Below are 26,877 nucleotides of genomic sequence, written 5' to 3' on the forward strand. Positions count from 1 at the left end.
AAAAGGGATGAATCAGGTGAGTGTTTCTGAAGGTCAATTAAGACAGAAGCACCGCTGCACCATCCATATAATGAGATGCTGCCTGGTTCCTTTCCAGGGTAGAAGGAGTGAACGGGCCTCTTTGGAAAGGAGCCAGGCACCTCCTCCTCCAGCCTCGCGCCCTCCAGGCAGACCTCAGCTGCTCTGGGAGACACAAATGGATGGTAACTGTTTCCTGCTTGGGAGAGAAAACGTCCCCCATCCCCGCCCTTGCCCCCTCGGGAGAACAGTCTGCCGACTTCCACCTGAGCTGGCCCAGCCCCACAAGGTCACGGGCATCCTGTCTCATCCCCTCAGCGCCTCTGCCAGCACGTGGCTTCATCAGCATTTGTACAGACCGCTGTGGTGGCCACAGCACCCGCTGTTTCCCCAGTGCTAGGCGGTGGGGAGACGTGGTCACTTGCTGCCTCCCCCCAGTCCTCCACTTTTGGCGCCAACTCCAGGGTCGCAGAGAACATCTCAGAAGAATCCAGACAACCTGCCGGCCCCCAGAGCAGGGTTACCTGGGCTCCTGTGAGGACGGAAACTGCATCGTCCCAGCCAAGGTCCTGAGACCTGCCTATCCAACTCTGGGTGGGACTCCTAAAACTCCTGAACAGTCTCCAGACCAAGGGGCAAGGCTCGTGCGTCAAGTGCACGCAACCGTAGTTGTTTGGTTTCTAAGAGAGAAACGCAATCCGATTGCAGTGGTATTCGTTCAGGAAGTCAGGGCTGGAGATGAGCGGTCCCCGTGTCGTAGGCTGGACGGTCACTCTGCTGGGGAAACTTTCTGTAGCATCTGCACCCTAGGATGCTGAGCTGTGCTGATCAGGATTTCAGAGTCTCTGCTAGAAAAATGCTCAAGGGCGCTGATAGTCACCGCTCCACGAAAGCCTCCCCTTCTCAGTCCCGGGTCCGCTCTGCCCTTCTCAATCCTGGGCCCCTGTAATCCCGAGTCCGCTCTCTGTGGGTAACCTCCCCTCCAAGCACCCTGTGGGGCCCACCCTCTTCGCTGTGTGGCGCCCCTCCCCGTGGCTGCTGATTCTGTTTCCCTGAGCATCTCTGTGTTCCCGCTTCCTTAGTCCTGCTCCATCCCCGACCCCCGTGAAGGTACTGAGGGTTTTCTCTCCTCAGAAGGAGCCCTGAACTGACCAGGAGTTGGAGGTGGGGGAGGAGACAAGACTAGAAATGTTCCCTCCCGAGGTTGCCCTGGTCGTTTTCTGACATAGAGGGGACCCCTCACCACCCACCAGCTTTTCCTTTCAATACCGTCCAAGAGGAAAGGGAAGCAACTCAGAAATCAAGAGTTACTAATTTCCATCCTGGGGCACATTCTTTACCCAAACTGAGGCCCTGGCCGTCTATGTATAAGAAGTAAATGATAAACAGTAATGATACCATGTGGATTGGAAGCAGCACAAATCCAGCGAAAGACGCACAGGAGAAGCCCAAGGTCATAAAGCCACCAGGGGGACCACAGGTTCGGGAAAGCGCCTCTAGGTTCAACAGCTTGCTGTTGCCTCAAATTACACACCTCACATCCTAAGCATGGATACACCCAAGCCGCCTGCGAAGCCCAGAAAATCAGCAGCTGCCCCCAGACTTCACTTGAAGAACGGGTGTCCCGGGAAGCCTAGCTTGAAGGCTTGCACCTCTAGCTCCCAGCAGGATGCGAGGACACTCCGGACCCGCTCCTGTAAGGGAGGAGGGTCTGTGTCCACGATGGGGCTCGGACTAGGATGGCTTTTCTCTCCTCTCAGAGAGAATAAAGCCACAGAACTGCAGCTAAGAGCTCAGCCCGAGGCCTCCACAGCAGAAAAAGGTGGATACTCGAATCTCTGGTTTTGTTCCTGAAAACAAAATGCACACGCACGCACACACACACACACAGGTCTGCACAGACATCATGTCAGAACAAACAGGAAAACAGAAAACTGCTGGCAAGCAGGCCTGTCCATTCCTGGAAACCCCTTCAGCACACTCAGCCCCAGGCAATCCAGTTTTCTACAAGTCTTCAGGTAGCAGCAGAGACTCAACTGTTTCCATCTCTTGAAAAACTGCTAACAACTTTAGTTTAACTCCATGACAACCATTATTTGTCCCACAGACATTATTGGAACCTGTTTCCAAGTATATTTCCTTCTCTCTCCTTTTGCCCAATATTTTGTTTTTTTGTTTTTTTTTTAAAGAAAATAAATATGTCCCTAAAAAATAAAATAAATATAAAATATATATATATATTTTATTTAAAAAATAAATAAGGTTACTGAGTCCCTGTTAGCCAAGGGTCTTTCCAACAGGGAGAGACCAACAAGACCCAAGGTTCCAAAGTCACTCTGGACCCACAGGCCGCTGGGGACTGGACACACCGAGACTGTCCCTGGGGGATCCGATTCTGGGTCCGCTCCACTCTGCATGGTCTTCAGACTCCTACCTTCTCCGCACTGCAGTTCTGTCTACATGGGCCACCAAAAACAAGCACGCTGTGCACAGGCCCCCTGAGTCTTCGGGGGCTGCTCCGGGTGCCACACGGGACCCCCAAGTTCTGTTGTGAGCCTGTCCCAGCCCCGGGCAGTACCTGCCGTCCTTCCTGTAGGGACGCCTGAGCTCAAGGGCCTGGTACCTGCTCGGAGGTCAACCATCACTCCTCACTGCATTCACCATGATAGGAGTCAATGGAGAGGCCCAGTCCCAAAGGCAGGCAAGAGGCCAAACGAGTTGGGGAAAAGCAGGATTTCGGATTCATTCAGAATGCTGAAGGTCACACGCCCTGGCGTTGGCATTCAGCTTTCTCAGGCCCATGAAGGTGGACATTTCGGAGGCGAATGCTGCCCGTGACTCAGGGAGCCAGCAGAGCACAGAGATTAAAAAAACAAAGCTGTCGCAGGGCACCGGGGCTGAGCTCCCTGCGGTCTCCCGCAAATTCCCACTGGCGATTTCGGGTATGGGATGTCTGCTTCAGTGCTACTCTCTCGATTCGTCCCCCCTCTCCTTCCCCCACTGTGCCCGCAAGTCTGTTCTCTGCGTCTCTGTTCCTGCCCTGCAAATAGGTTCATCCATACCATCTTTCTAGATTCCATATATATGCGTTAATATACCATGTTCCTTTTCCTCTTTCTGACTTACTTCACTCTGTATACCAGGCTGGGGAGCGAGGTTCAGGAGGGAGGAGATGTATGTGGACCCGTGGCTGATTCATGCTGATGTGCGGCAGAAACCAACATAATATTGTAATTATCCCCCAATTAAAAATAAATAAATTGAAATAAATAAAAGGGGGGGGGAAGAATACGAAGATGGATGAGATCAAACTCAAATCGACTTAACAGTTGTGTGATCTGGAGCAGGGTAGTGAAGTGTAGAGTTTATATAAGGGCAGGTTCCTGACTCCCAAATGTTTCCGCAAGGATTAAATAAATTAATTGTTGGTAAAATGCCCAGCACACCGTCACTGATGAATAAATATGATCCTTGCTCACAGCAGATGTTCATCTCGATTCTGAGCAAGAAGGAAAAGCAGTCAGTTAACATTTCAACAAGCCTATTAATGCTGCTGCAAACGCTGAACGACCGAGAGTCAAGGGCCGGTTATGGTGTTGGACAAAAGAGGTGTGCGGGTCTGACTTACCCCTAAGACCCCGAAGCGCTCAGCCAGGCTCCAGCCACAGAGAAAGTCGATTTCAAACTTGTGGTTCAGAACGACAATGGCGTTTTCCTTCCCGTACTTGGGGTAGGCTCGGGGATCCGTGTAGATGACGCACTCCGTCCCTGACCACCACTCCAGCAGCATCACCAGCTCTGGAACAGAGAGACAGACAGGCCTTTATTTCACGCACCTCTGTGACCCGGGCTCTGGGCCCCCGGGACAGGTTGGCACAGCAAGGCTCTGCCTTCCTAGCTGGAAGGGAAAGCAACTTCGAGGGGTGAAGTGCAGGATCGTTTCAGCCAAGATCCCAATCCTTGACAGGGTTGAAAAAGAAAGAAAAAACAGAAGAGAAAACTCCACAAGTCTCCAGGGGAGGAGAGGAAGCTTTGAGAAGGCAAATGACTTGCAATCCTTGATTAAGTACCTTGGGGAAAAGTAAATCTGAAAGCCTGAATCTATGCCCTGGTGTTTACAGAGCTCTGAAAGGCAGCAGGAGGCGAGATACAGAATTATTAACGTCCTACGAAATGACTAATTGGGACACTTATAAACTCCATCCAAAGAACACTAAATACCCAATTTTTCTCTCCTGTGAACGATGCTGGGATGTTCACCAGGAATGATGAAGCCCTGCGGAGAAATACCAGCACCTGAAGGGCCAGGATGAATTAGGGTCATTCCCTTGTGGGCCTCAATGAAACTATGAAAACATTTTTAAAGGAGCTTGAGAAAATGGAAAAGTCCTTTTTCAGGCAATAATGACCAACTTGCCATTTTTTTCTTCAGTGATACCTCTAAATCAGGTGACCAACTCCCCACCTGGTGCCCTGAGGACAAGGCTTTACGGTAGAAATTGTCCAGAAGAACAGCGGAACCTCGGCAATTCAAACTACAGCTAAAGAGCAGCTTTGCACTGGAATGCTAGTTAAGTGTGTTCAGCAGGTGGGTAGGTGGGTGGCTGAGGGAGCCCTCTGGGAAGGATGGGCTTAGTCGCTCAGCTGACTGCCAACATTTTCATAGTGATGCGAACACTGTTATAATAAAGGGTTCTGTGCGCACGCTTAGTCTCCAAGTCATGTCACATTCTTTGTCATCCCATGGACCATAGCCCACCAAGCTCCTCTCAGTTCAGTTCAGTTCAGTTGCTCAGTCGTGTCCGACTTTTTGCGACCCCATGAACTGCAGCACGCCAGGCCTCCCTGTCCATCACCAACTCCCAGACTTCACTCAAACTCATGTCCATCGAGTCGGTGATGCCATCCAGCCATCTCATCCTCTGTCATCCCCTTCTCCTCCCGCCTGCAATCTTTCCCAGCATCAGAGTCTTTTCAAATGAGTCAGTTCTTTCCATCAGGTGGCCAAAGCATTAGAGCCTCAGCTTCAGCATCAATCCTTCCAATGAACACCCAGGACTGATCTCCTTTAGGATGGACTGGTTGGATCTCCTTGGAGAAGGGAATAGCAAACCATTTCAGTATTCTTGCCTTGAGAACCCCATGAACAGACTTCACTCTCAATGGGATTTTTCATCAAGAATACCAGAATGGGTTGCTATTTCTTCCTCCAGGGGATATTCCCAATCCAGGCATTAAACCTGCATCTCTTGTGTCTGCTGCATTGCAGCTGGATTCTTGTACCCACTGAGCCACTGGGGAAGCCCTGTGAAGACATGCCCCTTTTTATCACCACTTAGAGAGGTATACATCAGGCACTCACTCACTCATCACCTGCCCCAGCACACGCACACATGCACGCCCACACACGCACCCCTGCATGCACAAACACACACACATACACAGACAAAGCCCAGCCAAGCCTCACGAATAAAAGGCTGGACTTGTTGCCCTTGGAGGTCTCTCTCTCCTTGAGGCTGGAGACCGGCAATTAGGTGCTGGAGCCAGAACTCTCTGAAAGGTACTACAGTCTAGTTTCTAAGCCCGAGCCCTCTGGGGCTTTGAACAGGTGAACCCCGAGGCACCCCAGCCTCCTAATCTTGGAAGGGGTGGCCTCAGGGGCTTTTGTGAGAAGCGACGGGTGTCACTACAATAGGCTCTCTGTGCAAAGCACGTGCCGGGCCCCCAGCAGACCCAGGCTTCACCCCAGGCCCAGCCGTGTCATCAGGAAACAAACCAGAACACACCCCCTACTGAACACCATAGAGTCTGCCTGTTCCTAGAGCTGAGAAAATGCTGAGCCCCCAGGCAGCTGTCCTCTAGGGGCAGCAAGCCCAGGGGAGCCATCGGGGGAGGGAGGGGGACAGGTCCAACCCCTCCTGGTACCATTCACGGGGGCTGGACAAGCCCAGGGCAGAGCCGCATCCAGGAGGCAGCCAGGTCAAGCGCGACGGCTCCCGGGACGCGTCCGGCCGTCACCTCCTGAAGGCCTCTCTGGGCCCTGCTGCTCCAAGTCCAGGGCAGGCCGGGCCTGCTTCCACTTGCCCCAGTCCCTTTCAGGGTACTCATCGCACCCTGCGACATGGTGTGATGACCCCCTGCCACCCTTAGAGGCCACAGGCCCCGCGAGGCACAGACCCTAACCTCAGCCTTTCACCCCAGGACCCAGCACGGTGCGGGCACATGTCTGCTTCCAGCAAACACCGTCTGGTGGCCAGACGTGTGTAGGCAGGATATGCCAGGGGGCTGGAGGTGTGGCTAGAAGCCTGGGTGGCTCCTGGGGTCCCACCCTCAGAGCCTGTGACCCAGAGAGTAGATAGCCTCATACCAAGAGGCGGCGAGACCGGGAGGGCAGAGGAGCTGCCTGGGACAGATGCTGTGCATGGATCTGGGGGCCAGGATCCTGTGCCAGGGGCACCACTCGACGGCTGTAAGACTTCCTGGTCTGTTTCGCAACGTCCTGGAAGCCTCAGCAGCTTTGTGAATCCAGACAGGAAAAGCTGCCGGAGGTGCAATGGCTATGACAGCAGATTCTGTGGTCAAGGAGCCCAGCCTGGTTCTGCACACACAGGGGATGGTGAGCAGCCAGCTCCCGTGGCTGTTACACACACGGCCCCCTGGACAGCAGGCATGGCTCCATGACTGCCGAGGGCAAGTGGGAAGGAGTGGAGAGGGGGACAGAGTCACTGAGGCTTCCGCACCAGGGTGGGCGGTCGTGATTTATGGTTGTACCACAGAGGCCGCGAGGCGTCACCGGAGCATTTCTTTACAGAGGCCGCAGCAGCACCGAATCTGCATTCTGAAAAGAGCATTCAGGCTCAAGTGGGTGCAGAGGAGAAGCAGGGGGGCCTGTGAGGGGTGGCTGCAGAGGCCCAGGGAGAGGCGATGACAGCTGGGCCAGGTGGGACCAGGGGAGGCCAGGATCCCCACCTCGCCTCAACAGGCTGGAGTTATTCAACTCAACACTGAAATCGCACCGGATAAAAGAGTCTTCCTTTTTCCTCCTAAGGGTTTCCTTTTTTTTTTTTAATTAACAAGAAATGTATTTATAGCCATAATGAAAAATAATTCAATTAATCCAGAAGAATTTAGAGGAAACTGTGCCATTCCCCTTGAGGGCCCTAAGGCATGTCTATCCAAATCCCCTTTCTGGTTTGTTTCCAGTTGTAGCTCAGCTGGTAAAGAAGCCGCCTGCAATGTGAGAGACACCTGGGTTCGATCCCTGGGTTGGGAAGATCCCCTGGAGAAGGGAAAGGCTATCCACTCCAGTATTCTGGCCTCGAGGATTCCACGGACTGTGGAGTCCCTGGGGTCGCAAAGAGTCGGACACAACTGAGCGACTTTCACTCTCACTTCAAAGGCCCACTCGGGAAGGTCTCAGGAGGCTGGGCGGGCTCCGCAGGTCACACGTGTGTTGGCTGACGTGCTGATTCACCTCCCGAGGAGAAGCGGCAGCCACACTGCAATGACTCCTTCCTCTCCATCCCCTCGGCTCCTGACTCCCTGGCCCAGCTGGGTCTGCTCCTGCTGGGGGGCTCGGCTTCTGCCCCCCACACCGCCCACGTCATCTGCCCCCACCCCACCCCAGGTGCAGTGAGAACCCACTGCGGTCTCAGTCTGGCCTCGGAGGGGGAGCCTGACCTCTGAGTCCCCTCCGTCCACATCCATTGCCCCTTTCCGAGGGCTGGCCGTAGGCCTTCCAGCTCCAGCAGGAGCTGCACAGACCATAGCCATCCCGGGCCGGTCAACCCCAACACGTGACTAAGGACCACTCCCTTCCAGGGGGCGGGTATCTGCCAGCAGCTCCACCTCTCTGGTTCAACGCTGGGCACTTCCTCACCAACAACCACAATCCCGCTCCCTTCCTCAGGGTTAAACACAAGGAACAGCCTGGGGGGTGGCCTTCCAGGCCTGTCCTTAGGGGGTTACACATGCACGTGCGCACACACACAGTTTTTCCCCCTTGAATGGGTTCAAATTTTATTGACCTTTGTAAACATATGCATGCAGTTATTTTCTCCAAACAGTGTATTTGGGGTTGCTGCTGCTGCTGCTAAGTCGCTTCAGTCGTGTCCGACTCTGTGCGACCCCATAGACGGCAGCCCACCAGGCTCCCCCGTCCCTGGGATTCTCCAGGCAAGAACGCTGGAGTGGGTTGCCATTTCCTTTTCCAATGCATGAAAGTGAAAAGTGAAAGTGAAGTTGTGTCCAACTCCTAGGGACCCCATGGACTACAGCCCACCAGGCCCCTCCGTCCATGGGATTTTCCAGGCAAGAGTACTGGAGTGGGGTGCCATTGCCTTCTCTGTATTTGGGGTTATTTCCATGTTAATACAGATAGATACACAGAGGTATCAGCAATTATGGACTGGACTCTGGATGTGGGCTGGGCCATGTTCCAGGGCCATGTTCCAAGGCCACGTGCAATTGCATTAAATCCTCACATTTAGTGGTAAAGAACCTGCCTGCCAATATAAGAGATGCAGGTTCAACCCCTGGGTCAGGAAGAACCTGTGGAGGAGGGCATGGCCACCCACTCCAGTGTTCTTGCCTGGAGAATCCCACGGACAGAGGAGCCTGGCGGGGCTACGGTCCGTGGGGTCGCAAAGAGTCGGACACAATTGAGCACAGGCACAGAACAGAACCCTGTGGGAGGAAATATGATGGTCCCCATTTTAAAGATGAAGATACAGAGGCACAGGGATAACTCGTCCTTTGTTCAATTCAGGAAATTGCCATTTTTCAGGTCAAAACTAGTCCAGAATGGCAATTCCACGTGGGATAACCAGCTGCATGGCAGTTCCTGCTTCAGACATATTATGGTTTATTCAGCCATTTCACCATCGATTAGGATCACTCCCCAACCCTGTTTCCTATTGTTACAAATATTGTAGTAAACATCCTTGAAAATGCATGTTTTTTAGAAAACTGTGTAAGGATTTCTCCAACATAGGTATACCAACAAGTAGAATTATGGATTGAAGAATATATATGTGCTCAGTCGCTAAGTCTGACTCTTTGTGACCGCATGGACCCCACCAGGCTCCTCTGTCCATGGGGTTTCCTGGGCAAGAACACTGGAGTGGGTTGCCACTTCTTCCTCTTGGGCGGTGAGTGGGGCGGGGGGGCAGGGATCTTCCCGACCCAGGGATCAAACTTGTGTCTCCTGCATCGGCGGGCGGGTTCTTTACCACTGAGCCAGATGTAAAAGGAAAGCTATAAATGGAAATGTCAGTATTTGTTTAAAGCAGAAGCTGGAGTGGATGCAGGGGAGACAGGAAGGGAGAATCCGCCTCACACAGATGTGAGATCCGTGGTCAAGTGGGTGGCCGGCTGGCCCAGGGCCTCATCACCGGAATCGGCTCCTCCATCCTCCTCCCTCCCACGGCCCTGAAAGGAGCCAACACTTAATATCATCATGGTCCTTCCGCCCACTGAAATCTCGGCCTGTGTATTAATTCCTGGGCCTCGTAGGAGGGAGGGGACACCCCGGTCACCCCATTCTCCCCAGAGGTGTGGACTGGCCCACAGGGCCCCCGGTGTGGGGGGTGGCCGTCAGGCACTGGTAACAGACAGGATGTGCAGCTGAGGTTTCTTCAGTATTGCACAGCAATTTTGAAGCTTCCTGTCCCATTTTAAAATGTTCACTTTGCTCAATTTTGCACTTTATTATTATTATTATTATTTTGGCGGCCACGTCCCAAGGGCAGGGTGGCCAGAGACGCTGGAGAAGGCCAGGCATCTTCCGGGGGCTCGGGCACCTCTGGATCCTGCGACACGGGGCTACGCCCAGCCCTAGCCAGTCATTGCCGCCTGCTTGGCAAACTCCGTGTGGAGCCGGGTGGGGCCGGCTCTGAGCTCTTCCAGGTAATGGCCAGGGTGGGGTGGGAGGGAGAGGAAGTGACCATGGCTGCAAAATCTCAACCTGCCACCTCGGATTTCAGACGCGGATCGGGGTAGGGGGGCCAGACTCTGGCTGCAAGGATACATCGACTGAGGGACACATCTGTGCTGCGTTGCTCGATCACAAATAGGAGAGAGGACGTAGATGAACAAAAAGGAGAGTGCGGCGGGGGGAGAAGCACCTGGTTCATATTTGCAAAGAAGGAGGAAAATGTTAACAACAAACATCCCCTGAGTCAGCGCACACGTCACTGTTCCCATTTCATAGATGAGGACACGGAAACACTGAGGCCCAGCAGCTGGGCCAGTTCCCAGCGCCCGGAGGCCAGCGTGCTGGGCCTTGAACCCAGACAGGGAGACTTACGAGAGTCCGTGAGGACACTAAAACCAGAGGATCAGGTGACGGGGAGAGAAAGCGCGTTGAGGGAGGGAAGAGGTCAGAGTTTGGAGGAGAAAGCTCGCACCTCTGACCTTGGGACGCCCTTCTCTGTGAGATGAAGACGCCCACCTCAAGGCTGCCAGGAAGGGTACCTGCGCTAAAGCAATGACAGCATCTCACACTCGCCCGCCCTGCAAACAGGGATTTCTCCTCCTGATGCTATGAGCACCAAGGAAAACGCAGCGACGATGGCGAAAGAAATGATGAACGGACAGAGGGAACACCCAGGAAAAATAAACAGCAGGTGACCTCCTGCCCTCAGCCCTGATGTTGGTCGTCCCAGTCCAAATGCTGGGCGGCTGTAAGACCCAGCTCCTACTGTGCCGGATCCCAAGGATCCACATGCACCCAGGAACCCCAGCAATCCTCCAAACCCACAGCCGACCCCTTCTGCAAGCCCAGGTGGTTGTGGGGGGCTCCCTCCTTCCCCACCAAACCTCTCCCCGTGTGCCCACATGCACCTGCCATGACTGACATTTCACTCCTCTCTGCAGCCTTTTCTGGAAGCAGTGTCGAGAGCACTAATAAGACAGGGAGGCAAAGTTCCTGCAGAAAAGACCTCGAAATCCAGACTGTTGATTAGAGTTCACTGTTCAAACACACCAGCAGCCAGAACCCCCCATGTCGGGGATGTGGGGAGATGCCATCGAGATTGAGGAAAATGGTATTCTTATAATTAACTTCATCCAATCTTAATAATTACACAATCACATACATAATTCATATGTAATCTATAAACTAAGTGTATATAATTATGCACTTATAATGTTTTTTTTTAATAATTTGGCTGATAATAATTTAGGTTAAAAATGAAACCTCTCAGCCACAGGATTTTCCCAAATGCAGAATGGAAGAAGTTTCTGGGGTGTGATGTGAGACTTTCCCCTGTCGCAGACTTACTTATATTTCAGTTTGAACTGTGCTGTGTGCCAAGTCGCTTCAGTCGTGTCTGACTTTGCAACCCCATGGACTGTAACCCACCAGGCTCCTCTGTCCATGGAATTCTCCAGGGAAGAATACTGGAGTGAGTTGTTAAACCCTACTCCAGGGGATCTTCCCCACCCAGGGATCAAACCCACATCTCTTACATCTCCTGCTTCGGCAGGCAGGTTCTTTACCACTAGAGCCGCTTGGGATGCCCCTTATTTTGAACTATTTCTAGTTAATTCCCCTGCATATACCTTTTTGCCATAACCAGATTTCAGTACTTTCTTTCCATGGGGGAAAGCACACTGGGGGCCCAGTTGTACCTGCAACATTTCCATCCACACCCCAGTCACCCGGGCACTGCTTTTCCCACTTAAGTGACCAGGTCACTAAACGATGCTGAGGCACGAAGCCCATAAACAGATACACAGTGTATCTGTGCTACTAACATTTCATAGGATGATTAGAAAAACAATGTCTACAAAAGCTCCTTAGGATGAGGGGAAGGTTGGGAAGCCTTGCAGGACATCTCTGATAGAGGTGGCAACACCAGAAGCCAGTTCTCCTGGACCACATGGCATCTCCATCACATCCTCCCAGCCCTCGACCACCCCACACATCCATCACGACCTCCCAGCTCTGGACCACACTGCATCTCCATCGCGTCCTCCCAGCCCTGGACCACACCACATATCCATCACGACCTCCCAGCCCTGGACCACCCCACATATCCATCACGACCTCCCAGCTCTGGACCACCCCACATATCCATCACGACCTCCCAGCTCTGGACCATACTGCATCTCCATCGTGTCCTCCCAGCCCTGGACCACACTGCATCTCCATCGCGTCCTCCCAGCCCTGGACCACACCACATATCCATCACGACCTCCCAGCCCTGGACCACCCCACATATCCATCACGACCTCCCAGCCCTGGACCATACTGCATCTCCATCGCATCCTCCCAGCCCTGGACCACACCGTATCTCCATCACGACCTCCCAGCCCTGGACCACACAGCATCTCCATCATGTCCTCCCAGCCCCGGACCACACGGCATCTCTATTGCGTCCTCCCAGCCCCGGACCACACCACATCTCCATCATCTCCTCCCAACCCTGGACCACACCTCATCTCCATCGCGTCATCCCAGCCCTGGACCACACGGCATCTCATCATGTCCTCCCAGCCCAGGACCACACCTCATCTCCATCACGTCCTCCCAGCCCCGGAGCACACTGCATCTCCATCGCATCCTCCCAGCCCTGGGGACATGCCTGTTTCTGTGCAGGATTTGCTCCTGGCTTCCCTGGTGGCTCAGATGTTTAAGAATCTGTCTGCAATGCAGGATACCAGGGTTCAATCCCTGGGAGCAGGGTATGGCAACCCACTCCAGTATTCTTGTCTGGAAAAACTCCATGGATCTCATCTAGCCTGTGCCCAACGCCAGCTTAACACCCTCATTGAGTCCTCACCATCCACAGAGGAAGTGAGACTCCTTCACCAGTCTTTACTGCTGGGTCTACCCTCTTTCTTCTGCATCCCTTGAGCTAAGGTCAAGTTGAACTACACACTGTTCCTTCAACCACCTAGAACTCACCATACCTACCCTTGGCCTCTTGTCCAAGTTGTTCTCTTGGCCAGAAAAGCCTTTCCCTTCCATAGAATCCCCAAACCTTCTCCGAGTTCCAAGCTTCAGCTCAGATGAGATCTTGTCCATTAACTTGAGACCACCCCCACCTTCTATGAGAAGTAATCTGTCTCTCTTCTAAATCCCCCTTAGGGACACTGTGTCAATGTGCCTCTGAAGTCAGGCAGACCTGATCTGAATTCCCGCTCTGTCATTTACTAACCCCCACCCCCTGACATGGGCATATTACTGAAGCTCTCTAGCCTTCAGTTTTAGATGTGAAAAAGGAATAATAAAATACCACTCACAAAACTGTTATCAACACTGAATAAGACTAACGCTTGGGACCTCTCTGGTGGTCCAGTGATTAAGAATCCACCTTTCGAGGCGGGGGATGTGGGTTTGATCCCTTGGGAGGGAACCCCACATGCCACAGAGCAGCTAAGCCTATGTGCTGCGAGCACTGAACCGGAGCACCTCAACCAGAGCCCTCGCGTTGTAGCTAAGACCACCCTCCCCTGACGCAGCCACAGATAAATAAATAGTTTTTAAAAAGACTAATGTTTGACTAAAGGCTGAGCACCGAAGAACTGATGCTTTCATACAGTGGGGCTGGAGAAGACTCTTGAAGACCCTTGACTACAAGGAGATCAAACCAGTCAATCTTCAAGGAAATCAACCCTGAATATTCACTGGAAGGACTGATGCTGAAGCTGAAACTCCAAGACTTTGGCCAAGAACTGATGTGAAGAACTGACTCATTAGAAAAGACCCTGATGCTGGGAAAGATTGAAGGCAAAAGGAGAAGGAGGAGACAGAGAATAAGATGGTTTGATGGCATCACCGACTCAGTGGGTAGGAGTTTAAGCAAGCTCTGGGAGATGGTGAAGGACAGGGAGGCCTGGCGTGCTGCTGTCCAGGGAGTCACATGTGACTGAGCGACTGAACAGAAGCGTTTGAAAAGGAACTACAGGCAGCAGTGGTAATGAGCTTCCTCCCTTGGATCTCATGTTCCTTCCCACAAGTCCGGTTCTGTTGGGTCTGGGTTGGTTCTCCTTCCACGTGGACCATGCAGTCCCTCAGGGAGGGTTTGTCTCATCCACTTTGTTGGCCTGCTGCCCGCAGCACACAGAACAGGGCTTGCACAGATAAATATCCACGGATTTCCATCATTTCACAGCTGCTGATGGCATGATGTGCAGCTAAGAGAAAATTCACAAGGATCCAGGTCATGTCAAAAATCCGTTAAGTGTGGCAGAGTCCTTGGGCCCATTTAATCCCACTCCTGGGCATAAATCTGGAGAAAAGCATAATTCAAAAAGACATGAACCCCAGTGTTCACTGCAGTGCTATTTAAAATAGCCAGGACACGGGAGCAACTAAATGTCCATCAGCAGAGGAATGGGGCAATGACACACAAAGAAGATGTGGTACATACATGCAATGGAATATTACCCAGCCATGAAAAAGAATTTTAAAACATTTAAGCAACATTAAGAAGTTATTAATCTCTTTAGGAACACTTAAAGTGTAAAATCTACTGAAGATAAATATCTACTCGAAATTGTCATCCATTTAATGTTTCCTCTCATCTTCCCTCATCAAAATATAGTGAGCCTTACATTCATAAATGAGATTCATTACTGAGAGAAATGCATATACTGTGATTGTTGAAAAGGATTATATAAAATTGAGATGCTGAAATGTACACAATTCCCAAACTAAATTTTAGGGCCAGAAATGTGAGGCAGAAACTACACTGCAATTATTTATTTAAAAAAAAGGTTTTCTCCACAAGAAATTGTTTCCTTCTCTCAGCCTAGGAGGCCACAGGTTCTTGGTTTTGTCTTTTCTAATGCAGAAATGATTTCTCTGTCAGAGTAACTTATTTTCAACCGGTCATCTGCTTCATTCATTTAGTTTTGGCTGTGCTGGGTCTTCATTGGGTTTTCTCTAGCTGTTACCAACGGGGGCTACTCTCTAGTTGCGGTGCACGGGCTTTAGAGTGCACGGGCTCTAGAGTGCATGGGCTCGGTAGCTGTGGTAGTCGCACTCAGCTGTTCCTCGGCATGTGGAATCTTCCCAAGCCAGGGATCGAAGCTGTGTCTCCTGCATTGCCAGGCGGATCCCACCGCACCACCAGGAAAACCCTGTCAGAGTCGCTTTTAATTGCTGAGAGTAACATACAGATTGTTTGCTCTTCTCTGACTTGTGATAAATGAGACCACCAGAGAGCTCTGGACCGATCCTAACATCAGTTATTTCATACAAAACTTCTTGCGCTTTCAGCAGGGTAATATTCTGTCCCTGTTAAGGCTACCAGACAGAATGCAAAGTGCCCAATGAAATTTGAATATCAGATAAGCTTCAAATGATTCTTTAGCATACGTACGTCTCCTGAAATACCAGATGAAAGATGTACTAACATATCCGCCGTGCCATGTCTGGGAGATACTCATAACAATTATTCGATGTTTATCTGATATTCAAATTTAACGGGGAGTCCTGAATTTTTATTGGCTAAATCTGGCAGTCGGAGTCCTTATCAAGCTAGCAGTAACCATGGCAACAAGCACTGATGTGGCTCTAGGAAGAAGCTGGAAATGAACAGTCAGGGTTGACTGGCACCCACGGCCCCATGGGGCTCCTACCAGCACCACCTCAAGCACCCTGAATGGCCATCTGCTGAGACAGACGAGATGCACATTTATTCCCCATTTCACAGATGACAAATGGAACGCACATGGCTTCCCCAAGGTCACGCAGATTTGGGGGAGCTGGACCACTGCGCTCGGGGGCTGCCACCTGGAATTCCCCACAGTGGATGGCAGGGTTCTGTCACCCTGCTGGCCTCATGAATATGCAGAACTCGTGTTCTGAGAATCTTGGCAACTTTCAAACAATAAACCTGTACTTCAATTATATCTCAATCTCATTTGCAAAGGTCCCTGACAAATCTTTTCCCTGGGGCTTGTCTGAGCTTTATCTAATCAAGTCCTGAAGCCAGTGGGTGGGCACCACAACCAGCTACTAAACCCTAATTGCTTGGCCGCCCTGGGAAGACCAAGGCTAAGAATTACGAGGCTCTGCCATCTGCGAACTGCCCTAGGTAATCCCCATCCAGCGGTCGTTAATTCCAGCTGAGTCCAAGGCTGATGCAAAATCTCCAGCACCCAAAGAGCTTGCAAGGCAGTGAGAAAGAAGGTGAGGTGACCCAGCCCAGGCTGACCGCTGGGGAGACAGTGTGTGTGTGTGTGTGTGTGTGTGTTAGCTGTTCAGTCGTGTCTGACTCTTTGCAACCCCATGGACTGTAGCCCACCAGGCTCCTCTTTCCATGGAATTTTCCAGGCAACAATGCATGCCCTTCTCCGGGGGAGTCTTCCCCATCCAGGGATCGAACCTGGGTTTCCTGCACTGCAGGCTGATTCTTTACTGGGGGGACAGTGGAAGGACATACATGAGATGGAGGAGAAGTAAAGGTGGAGAAGCCAAGGAGGGAGGGAGGAAGGGCTAGAGTTCCCTACTGAGCACGAACTGCATGCAGGCAGTGAGCCTGTCACACACAAACCACTATTTCTCTGGCCCCAGAGTCACCCGGCAGAGTTAGCATTACTTCATACAGATGCAGAGACTGAGGCTCAGAAAGGCCTAGTAACCCGGCCAGGGCCACTGAGAGACTGAAGATTTCTCTGTGGCTTGTGCACCCCCAGGACCCAGGCTGTCCGGGGGAGGGGGTCCAGACTCACACTGTCCCTCAACTTCCTGCTGCTTTACTTTCTGCATCACCCCCGACCCACTCCCCCTACAAAGCCCTCACTGACACCCCAAAGAGGCCAAACTGGAATCATGGTGCAGTTCTTTTAAGTATTTATTTTAGTTTCAATAAAGCACTGTATTTGTGTTGGCCCTGCACTCTGGGTAGCATCTTATTAATTCTGAGATACGTACTGTTCTCACTCTAGTATGCCTGAGATCAAGGGCGCCCATGATGTGCCTAGTTTAATGTCTTCTTCTTAAGAAGTATATAAAATAAGGAGGTACCTTACAATTAACAATATCTTAGATTCTATGAAATACAGAAATTTTAAAAACAGGGTGACCTCAGCAAGGTGGCTCTTCAACGGGCTGCATCTTGCCTGTGGCCGTGTGTTTGGAAAGTGCCAGGTGCTGGGGGTTGGGAAGGCAAGGTGAGCAGGTGGAACACAGAGCATGTGCAGGGCAGGCGACAATCCCGTCTGACACCGCCAGGTGGATATGTGACACTACCATGCGATCATGGTATCACTATCATATTGCTATGATGTTATCATGAAGAGCCTCTGGAGGGTGACTCCGGGACAGAGTAAAGGACAGGGAAGCCTGGCGTGCTGCAGTCCACGGGGTCGCAAAGAGTCAGATATGACCTAGCAAATGAACAGCAACATGATTTTATTGAGACCTACAGGCAGTATGACACAGAGACTCCTAAGGTACATTATGGACTTTAGGAATCTCAGTGTATCGACACAGGTTCGTCAGGTGTAAAAAAGGAATCACATCAATGAAAGATAATAAGCTAGGGGAAACTGTGTATGTGAGTGTGTGTATGTATCTGCGTGTTGGATCAAGGGGCAGGCAGTGTATGGAAACTGCACTTTTGCACAATTCTCCTGGAAACTAAAAACTGCTGGTAAAAAAAAATAAAGTCTATTAGTTTTAAGAAAACACAAGGTGAGTTGATCCTTTTATATTTCCTCCCCCCCAAAAAATGTTACAGAAAACACACAAAATTTTGCTTTCTGTTTCTGTCTTTGCCAGAGTTTCAGCTAGTTTCAATTACCTATAACAGATCAATACAGGAGCGACAGGCCTTTCACCCAGACAAAAACAAAATGAAGTGCTATCAGATTCTTAGGTCATAAGATCATAATCAAAGGAGTAGAAAGATCCCAGCTCCACCTCAGCCTCTGAACACCAACTCGCTCTCCAGTCACAGGGACGGTAAAGGAAGATGAGCAATGTGCCAGGCCCCAGCAGGTCTGAAGGGAAGCGGAATGAAATACCTGCTCTAGAGCAAAGACAGTCAGAAGGAAATCATTAGAAAAGCCAATGGCTTTGGCCCTTGGGTCATAATTAAGTCCACTTGGCCAACAGACTACGTGCCTGCTAAGTCCCTTCAGTCATGTCTGACTCTGCAACCCCATGGACTGTAGCCCGCCGGGCTCCTCTGTCCATGGGATTTCCCTGGCAGTAATACTGGAGTGGGCTGCCATTTCCTTCTCCAGGAAATGTTCCCGACCCAGGGTTCAAACCCGCATTTCTTATGTCTCCTGCATTGGCGGGCGGGTTCTTTAAGGATAACAAACAAAACACAGTTTGTTCTTTGTTCTAGACAAATAAACCTCGAGAATAGTTCCCCAGATCAGATTTCCACGAACAGATTTCACATCTCTCCAGCATCAGTCCAGTGGTTTCTGAACCCTTTAAGAATGTAATACTAAGAAGGCCAGCAACCAGATTCCAAATACATTGACCCGCTGACTAAGTGCTTATCATGGCCTCTGCACGGTGACGACGTGTGCAGGCAGGGATGCCAAGCAAGAGAGGAAATGAACCAAACGTTTAGATAAAAGCAAAGGGATCTTCCACTTCCAGAAGTTCTGATAGTTGATGAAGCTACAGTCAGACCAGAATAGATGTGTATTTTTTTTTTCTCCACCTGTCATGGTCCTGGAGACATTGACTTGAGTAATTAAGAACACAGTCAAGGCTAAATTGCAGCCATCTGACTTCTGCAGATTGACATTTAAAACATCAGTAACAAAGATTTTGTCAGACATAGATCCTATCAGCTGAGAGATGGCATCGACATCCATCCAGCTGGTAAAGATGAAGTTGCAGATCAGACAGTTAGTGTGGGCATAAACTACAGGGAGGTTATCGTGGCCTCCGCCCGTGGAAACTCTGGCGTCAAGGCAGTCTGATGAATGAATCTACTTTTTCTAGGCGATGATCTTTGACAAATTGTTTAATTGTTTTTCTTTCAATCTTGAAGACAGAAATGGTGCTTTCGACTCTTAACTCACACCTCCCCAGCCCCTTTCTGAACAGAACTGTACAGTGTATGACAGCAGGAATTGTTCCCCTTCCTGGATGTATAGTCACTGTCCAATCTCGTGTACTCTAGGCAACCCACACTTTCTCCTTCTTGCTTCTTTTGGAATACATCTTTTTCTTTTTCTGGCTGTACTGTGTGGCATGCAGGATCTTAAGTTCCCTGACCAGAGATGGAACCCACTGTCCCTGTAGTGGAAGCGTGGAGTCCTGACCACTGGGAACCCCAGGAAAAGTCACTGGAATCAGTATTTTAAGTCATTTTCCATGAGTATTTTAAATCAGTTTAGAATGTGTAAAGTCTTACCATCTTCTAAGTAGTTACCCTGAAATACTTTCCAGAGATGGTCTGATATATCAACCTTTCAGCTGTGGGCACCTCTCCGTACTTCCAGTTTGGTGAACGAGTAGAAATCTTTCTCTAGGGGGATGCCTGCCCTCCCAGCACGCCTTTACTCACCTGCCCCAGGAGGAAGCATACCTTATACGACTAGCGAGTTTGGGAAGGTTAAACGGACATTCCTGGCTTGGCTCTGCCCCTCCTCCTCAGGTGAGCACTCTACCCCTCCCTCTTGGACCCTAGGAGGCTGCCCTGCACCAGCCCTCTCCGGGCACATCTGCCCAATTTGAGGGTTCGGTCTATTTAAGTAACTTCACATGCAATTATAACTTCCAAGATGGGCTCTATCATCTATCAAGAAAATAGTCTGTCTTCCATCCTCCATGCCTTTGCTTAATCGCTCGAATTGTTCAGACAGATAACTGAGAAGGGTGCTGTTCTTTAGGGCCCTCTTGGAGCTTTCAACTTTATCCAAGTCCAAACTTATTATCTAAAATTCCATATAGTGTTTTCTTTAAAAAAAAAAAAAAAAAGAGCACAATTTTATTTAACCACTTCAGAAACATTATTCAGAATTTGAAGCAAATGTCTCATTGAACTCAAAATCAAATTGAAGGGTAACCCAAGACAAGAAATTGGCTACAATTTTCAGAAGGAGGTTCTCGCTTTCCCTTTCCAATGGCAGTCTTCCCAAATTACAGGGGAAAGCAATTATTCAGAGATAAGCATGGTAGGATAACAATTGGACTGGAAAACAAATTGGATTATCGTTGCTGTTGTTCAGTCCTAAGTCATATCCGGCTCATTGCAACCACATGCACCGCAGTCCGCCAGGCTCCTCTGTAAATGTCAACACCAACAGAGAAACTGACCTAGAACTGTACATGTTTTCAATTGAATATGAGGTTACGCAGCCTGTTAAGGGAAAAATATGTGTGTGGTAGTTGCTCAGTCATGTCCGACTCTATGAGATCCCATGGACTATAGCCCGCCTCTGTCTGATTATAGACATTTTTTAATCATTTTTTTAATTAGAGAATAATTACTTTACAATTTTGTGATGCTTTTTGCCACACATCAACATGAATCAGCATTAGGTATACATATGTCCCGTCCCTCTTGAACACCCCCTCCCACCTTCCTTCCCATCCCACCCCTCAAGGTTGTCCCAGAGCACTGGCTTTGAATTCCCACTGGTTATCTATTTTACATACAGTTACGTATAATGTTTCAATGCTACTCTCTCATGGCATCCCACCATCTCCTTCCCCCACTGTGTCCAAAACGTCTCTGTCTCCTTTGCTGCCCCGCAAGTAGCATCATCAGTGCCGTCTTTCTGGATGCTATATATGTGTCCTAGGATTATAGACATATTTTAAGCGAATGTTCATTGTGCGGTGTGTCCTGCAACAAATAGAGTCATCCAACGAATAACGCCACCGAGGGATTTCCTCATCCTTAGAATCAGCAGCTGATGCAGCAGCCAGTTATCTTCAAAAGCCCCAAGTAGGTTCCCAGAAGGCATTTAATGTCCCTCAGCATGTCCACGGTGTATGCAGTAAAAGCATACTTAGCAGACCTCGTCGAGGAGTCGAGACACAGAAGGAGAAAAGAAGCCTTACAGCGGCTATCTGAGGCATCAAGTCGTGCCGGACACCACTCATCCTCAACTACTCTAAAGGGGGAAGAATTCTAGGAAAGCCATCCCTTATCTCAGATCTAAAACTACGTGCATAGAAACTCTACACAGGGCAGCTTAACACTCCCCGGGGCTCGTGCGACACGTGCTATTTTTATCCTAAGTCTCTCTGGCAGTTGCGGTGGCCAGTGGGCAGATCAACTCCCCAGGCTGAGGCGTTTTAAAGCCAGTCTTGAATGTGGACGTTCTCCAGGTCTGCTTTGATCTTACTTTCTTCCAAAGCATTCTGACCTCATTAAAGCTCCCAGACTCTTCTCAGTGACCCGAGCATCTCAGTCTCACAGGTTTCATGATTGCTATGTTGCTGTACGTCTTGATATTCTAGAAGTCTTGAAGATGTCAGAAGTTTAGGACAAACGAGCTTGATGGACCTTACGGATACCACAAAAGAGAAAGATCAGGCTGACCTCTTCCCTGAATCACGGGACTCAATCAATGCAGCAGTTGGGAACGTGGGAAGTTACATATCGAACCCTGAGTGTTCAACTTTTACCAACATTTAAAGCAATGGTGAGAAAAATTCAGGAACTGGAGAGTCTGGGAGGCTGGAGAAAATCGAGAGAAAGGGTCTTGAAACTACGAGAAAATGTTTTAGGAAGAAAGAAGGAGGCAGTCAGCGCCAAATGCAACAGAGAAATCACACGGGTAACATGTGATCAGCGAGGAGTGGGTCTGGGTGAGGCCACCTCACCCCTCAAACAGGTCTGAAGCCACAAGGTCAGGGTGAAGGCTGGACAGAGGGGTCACAGTTCAATGTAACGCGTTTAATCCTAGAAGCAAAGAGAAGAAAGTGTTGAAGACTGAGCAGCAATGGGATGCCTGGGAGAGTTACATCTGGACAGATCCTCGGGGGGCACTCGCTGGTGGCCAGCACTGTCCAAGGCACTGGGAACTCAGTGATCAAGAGAAGAAAATCTCTGCTCTTGTAGAACTTGTAGATGATCAGAGGAGATAGGACAGAAAAGCAGGCAGTGGTGTGCACTGGTGGGAACTGGAAAATCATAGAGGAGTCTGTGTGACTCTAAATGGGAGTGAGAAAAGCATCAGAGCTGGGAAGGGCAGTAAGTCCAAGCTGGTCAAACAGATACAGACTTTACAACCCCCTAAACCACCTTCCCAAACTCTGTTCCACGGAGCCCCAATTCAGTAACAAGCTATTGAAGTGATGCTAACAAGTGTTCCGATGGTAAAGAATCAGCCTGCAATGCAGGAGACCTGGGTTCAACCCCTGGTTCAGGAAGATCCCCTAGCGAAGGGCATGGCAACCCACTCCAGTGTTCTTGCCTGGAGAATCCCATGGACAGAGGAGCCTGGGGGGTGCAGTCCACGGGGTCGCCAAGAGTCGGACACGACTGAGCCACTAACACACCCACACAAGTGTTGTGGGATATTGGTCTTGTGAAAAAACAAGACAAGCCCATCTCTCCACCTCTGGACTTCTCAGAACGTTTAATGTGCTGATGAGATTTTTTTTTTTTAAAGAGGGGTCAGAGCACTGAGCCCTGCCCTCCACCCCGCTCTCCATCCCTGCCTTACCACCAGAGATGTTAAGGATCTAGCCTTCTAGGAGACCCTGGGTGGTTCCTGATGAAGTGCACAAGCTTCTCTTCATTCTTGACATGTTCCCCTCCATGTAATCGCGGTATACCTTCTCAAAGTCTAAGCCTAGTCCGCCCCTCTTTGGGAAACCTTCATAGCACTCGCTCCCTTCTCCAGCTTCCAAGGCACCCAAGGTCCGAGCCAGGCCGTCAGCCCGAGGCTGGTGCCCCTCCTGCCTCCGGGGCCGAGCAGAACCATCATCGCATGGAAGCTCGTGGAAGGCTGAGGGGGGAGAGTGGAGAGTCTCCACAGGAAGTCTGCAGACCCAGCCCCCTCCTTGCAGCGAGGTCGCGGCAGAGGCCACTGGCCAGGAGGGTCAAGTGCCTGGGGGCATTTGAGTTCTGGGAACAAAATTACTTCAGCCCTAGAGGTAACGTCCTAATCAATAGTCACCGCTGATTGACTGAAATATGGTCTTGGTCTCATGGTCCACGAAATGAAAAACCACGCAGTTTAACGCAAACTGCTCAGACCTAGCAACTTGTACGTTCTCGCTTAATAGCTGCTTTTTGTCGTGTATGTAATTCTCACGTCTGCTTTTACCCACCGTCTTCCTCAGTGTCCCAAATTTCATTTTTCACTCTTCTTTTACACTTGAACATCTTTCCCTTAGAAAGTGAAAGTGAAGTCGCTCAGTTGTGTGGGACTCTTTGCGACCCTGTGGAGTGTACCCCACCAGGTTCCTCCCTCCATGGGATTTTCCAGGCAAGAGTACTAGAGTGGGGTGCCATTTCCTTCTCCAGGGGATCTTCCTAATCCAGGGATCGAACTCGGGTCTCCTGCATTGCGGGCCGGAGGCTTTGCCATCTGAGCCACTGGGGAATGTGCGTATACTTCTATTGGACTTGCTGTCAAGAGATGGGAATACCAGACCACCTGATCTGCCTCTTGAGAAATTTGTATGCAGGTCAGGAAGCAACAGTTAGAACTGGACATGGAACAACAGACTGGTTCCAAATAGGAAAAGGAGTTCGTCAAGGCTGTATATTGTCACCCTGCTTATTTAACTTATATGCAGAGTCCATCAAAGAGAAATGCTGGACTGGAAGAAACACAAGCTGGAATCAAGATTGCCAGGAGAAATATCAATAACCTCAGATATGCAGATGACACCACCCTTATGGCAGAAAGTGAAGAGGAACTCAAAAGCCCCTTGATGAAAGTGAAAGTGGAGAGTGAAAAAGTTGGCTTAAAGCTCAACATTCAGAAAACAAAGATCATGGCATCCGGTCCCACCATTTCATGGGAAATAGATGGGAAAACAGTGGAAACAGTGTTAGACTTTATTTTTCTGGGCTCCAAAATCACTGCAGATGGTGACTGCAGCCATGAAATTAAAAGACGCTGACTCCTTGGAAGGAAAGTTATGACCAACCTAGATAGCATATTCAAAAGCAGAGACATTACTTTGCCAACAAAGGTTCGTCTAGTCAAGGCTATGGTTTTTCCAGTGGTCATGTATGGATGTGAGAGTTGGACTGTGAAGAAGGCTGAGCGCCGAAGAATTGATGCTTTTGAACTGTGGTGTTGGAGAAGACTCTTGAGAGTCCCTTGGACTGCAAGGAGATCCAACCAGTCCATTCTGAAGGAGATCAGCCCTGGGATTTCTTTGGAAGGAGTGATGCTAAAGCTGAAACTCCAGTACTTTGGCCACCTCATGCGAAGAGTTGACTCATTGGAAAAGACCCTGATGCTGGGAGGGATTGGAGGCAGGAGGAGAAGGGGACGACAGAGGATGAGATGGCTGGATGGCATCACTGACTCGATGGACATGAGTCTGAGTGAACTCTGGGAGTTGGTCATGGACAGGGAGGCCTGGCGTGCTGCGATTCATGGGGTCGCAAAGAGTCGGACACGACTGAGCGACTGATCTGATCTGATCTGATCTGACATGCTTATGGAAGAGTTTTGTGCATCTTTCTTTTTTCCTTTTAATTCATTTATTTTTTTTTACATTTTATTATTATTATTGGCACGCAGGATCTTTGTTCCCTGACCAGGGATGGAACCCATGCCCTCAGAAGTAGAAGCGTGGAGTCCTAACCACTGGAGAGTCAGGGAATTCCCAAGTTTTGTGCTTCTTAATTTTTAAAGTGGATAGGTAAAATGATTTATATATTCTTTCCAAAATATAATGAAAGCCTATAACTTACATGGCTTATTTTTATATCTAATTGTAATCATTTTTTCCTCCAGGACCATGGTTCTCAGCTGAGTGGTTCTGTGTCCCCTCCCCCATCCCTGGGACCTTTATTGCAAGTCTGGAGACATTTTTATGGATACCTCTTGGGGGAAGGGAGAAGGCAATGGCACCCCACTCCAGCACTCTTGCCTGGAAAATCCCATGGACAGAGGAGCCTGGTAGGCTGCAGTCCATGGGGTCCTAAGAGTCTGACACGGCTGAGTGACTTCACTTTCACTTTTCACCTTCATGCATTGGAGAAGGAAATGGCAACCCACTCCAGTGTTCTTGCCTGGAGAATCCCAGGGACGGGGGAGCCTGGTGGGCTGCCATCTATGGGGTCGCAAACACGACTGAAGTGACTTAGCAGCAGCAGCTTGGGGAGGGGGCTGCTCCTGGCATCAGACAGTAGGGGCCAGGGATGGGACTAAATTTTCTACACAGCACGGAAGAGCCCCACAACAAAGAACTTTCCAGCCCGCAATGTCACTAGTGCTGAGGCTGAGACACCTGCTTTATAGCCTCCAACACTGAGAAAGTTAAGCCAGGTTTGCCTACAGTTTTAGGGCTGGATTTGGATACAGACTTGCTGAGTCTGGGTTGAATTCTGGCTCATTTCTTGCTGGTTGTGAGTCTTCGGATCACGTGCTCGACCTCCCTGTGCCCATCTTCCTCATTTGCAATGGTCGCTCTGAGCCAACACGTGAGAGTGCCAGGAACACTTTATGCATCGTTACTCTTTTCCCCTTTATTTTAGCTCACTGTGTAAATGTCAATACCAACAGAGAAACTGACCTCCAACTTGTATGTGTTTTCATTGAATACAAGGTTACATAGCCTGTTAAGGGGAAAATGTGTGTGTGTCAGTTGCTCAGTTGTGTCTAACTCTGCAACTCCATGGACTGTAGCCCACCAGGCTCCTCTGTCCATGGAATTCACCAGACAAGAATACCAGAGTAGGTTGCCATTCCCTTCTCCAGGAGATCTTCATCACCGAGGGATCGAACTCGTGTCTTCTGCTCTGCAGGTGGATTCTCATCATCTGAGCCACCAGGGAAGCCCCTGAGGGGAAAATACTTTGTTTATATTATCCAAGATTCTATATTTTAAACCCTAGAAAACCCTCCAACCAATCTATACCAGAATTATTGCTAATACGGATTCATTCTCTGAAGTTGTAGGGTTTGTTTCTGCAATCTGTGATGCAAGAAGCCTTGAGAATAGACTGTCTGTATTCTAACCATCTTCCCCCGGCCTGGTATAGAACATGTGGATACGACATGCCTACCAATGTGGGTTTTAAAGGATTCTAGCTTAGTAATTATAGAGCAATTACAAAGGCCATTCACTGACCTCTTCGCCTCTTCTGCATAAATAATATGCTTCAATACTGCATCAGACTTGCATAAACCTATAAAAACTTGGCCTCAGGACTGCAGACATCTTGGGCAGGCATTTGGGTACCATTTCCTCCACGGACCTTCTTATCACACTCAGCTTCTTGTCATACTCACCACCTCTACAACTCATTCACTGTTCAAAGCTCCAGGTCAAGGAGGCCAAGGTTAAAGGTTCCAAGCAGGGGCTGGTTCCAGCCATGGCTGGGGTAATGGAGTTTTAGGTGTAAGTGGGCCAGGAGATAGCAATTATTTCATCAAACACTAACCTAAGGGTTGCTGGCCGTGAAGGTACTTTGTAGATGTGGTGTGTGTATGAGTATATAACCATATCCTGTTCCTCTTGGGAACCTGATTAATACAGCTGGCCCACCAGCCCCTTGATGATGGTGATCAGCCAAGGACAAGAGAATGGTGGCCACATTCATCATGTCACTAGTGACGTCACCTGGTGTTATGCCCACTGCACCGTGTGAATTCTTGCATAAAGAGTTTATGTCTCTTAGGACTTCCCGGGCAGCCCAGTGGTTAAGAATTTGCCTTCCGATGCAGGGGATGTGGGATCGATCCCTGGTTAGGGAACTAAGACCCCACAGGCTGTGGGGCAAT

General features: G+C 49.9%; 1 protein-coding gene across 3 annotated transcripts in view; it reads right to left on the bottom strand.

Moving 5' to 3' along the window:
* The window catches only part of AGPAT4 (1-acylglycerol-3-phosphate O-acyltransferase 4), a 152,217-nt gene that overhangs the window by 25,636 nt on the left and 99,704 nt on the right, over positions 1-26,877 (bottom strand). For all 3 annotated transcript variants that reach the window (XM_055536149.1, XM_055536151.1, XM_055536150.1), the window contains one exon: positions 3,647-3,816. In XM_055536149.1, the coding sequence (XP_055392124.1) occupies positions 3,647-3,816 (170 nt within the window). The remainder of the gene's footprint in view (positions 1-3,646; positions 3,817-26,877) is intronic.

Source organism: Bubalus kerabau, chromosome 9, assembly GCF_029407905.1.
Source record: "Bubalus kerabau isolate K-KA32 ecotype Philippines breed swamp buffalo chromosome 9, PCC_UOA_SB_1v2, whole genome shotgun sequence".
In the NCBI taxonomy this organism is placed as follows: Eukaryota; Metazoa; Chordata; class Mammalia; order Artiodactyla; family Bovidae; genus Bubalus; species Bubalus kerabau.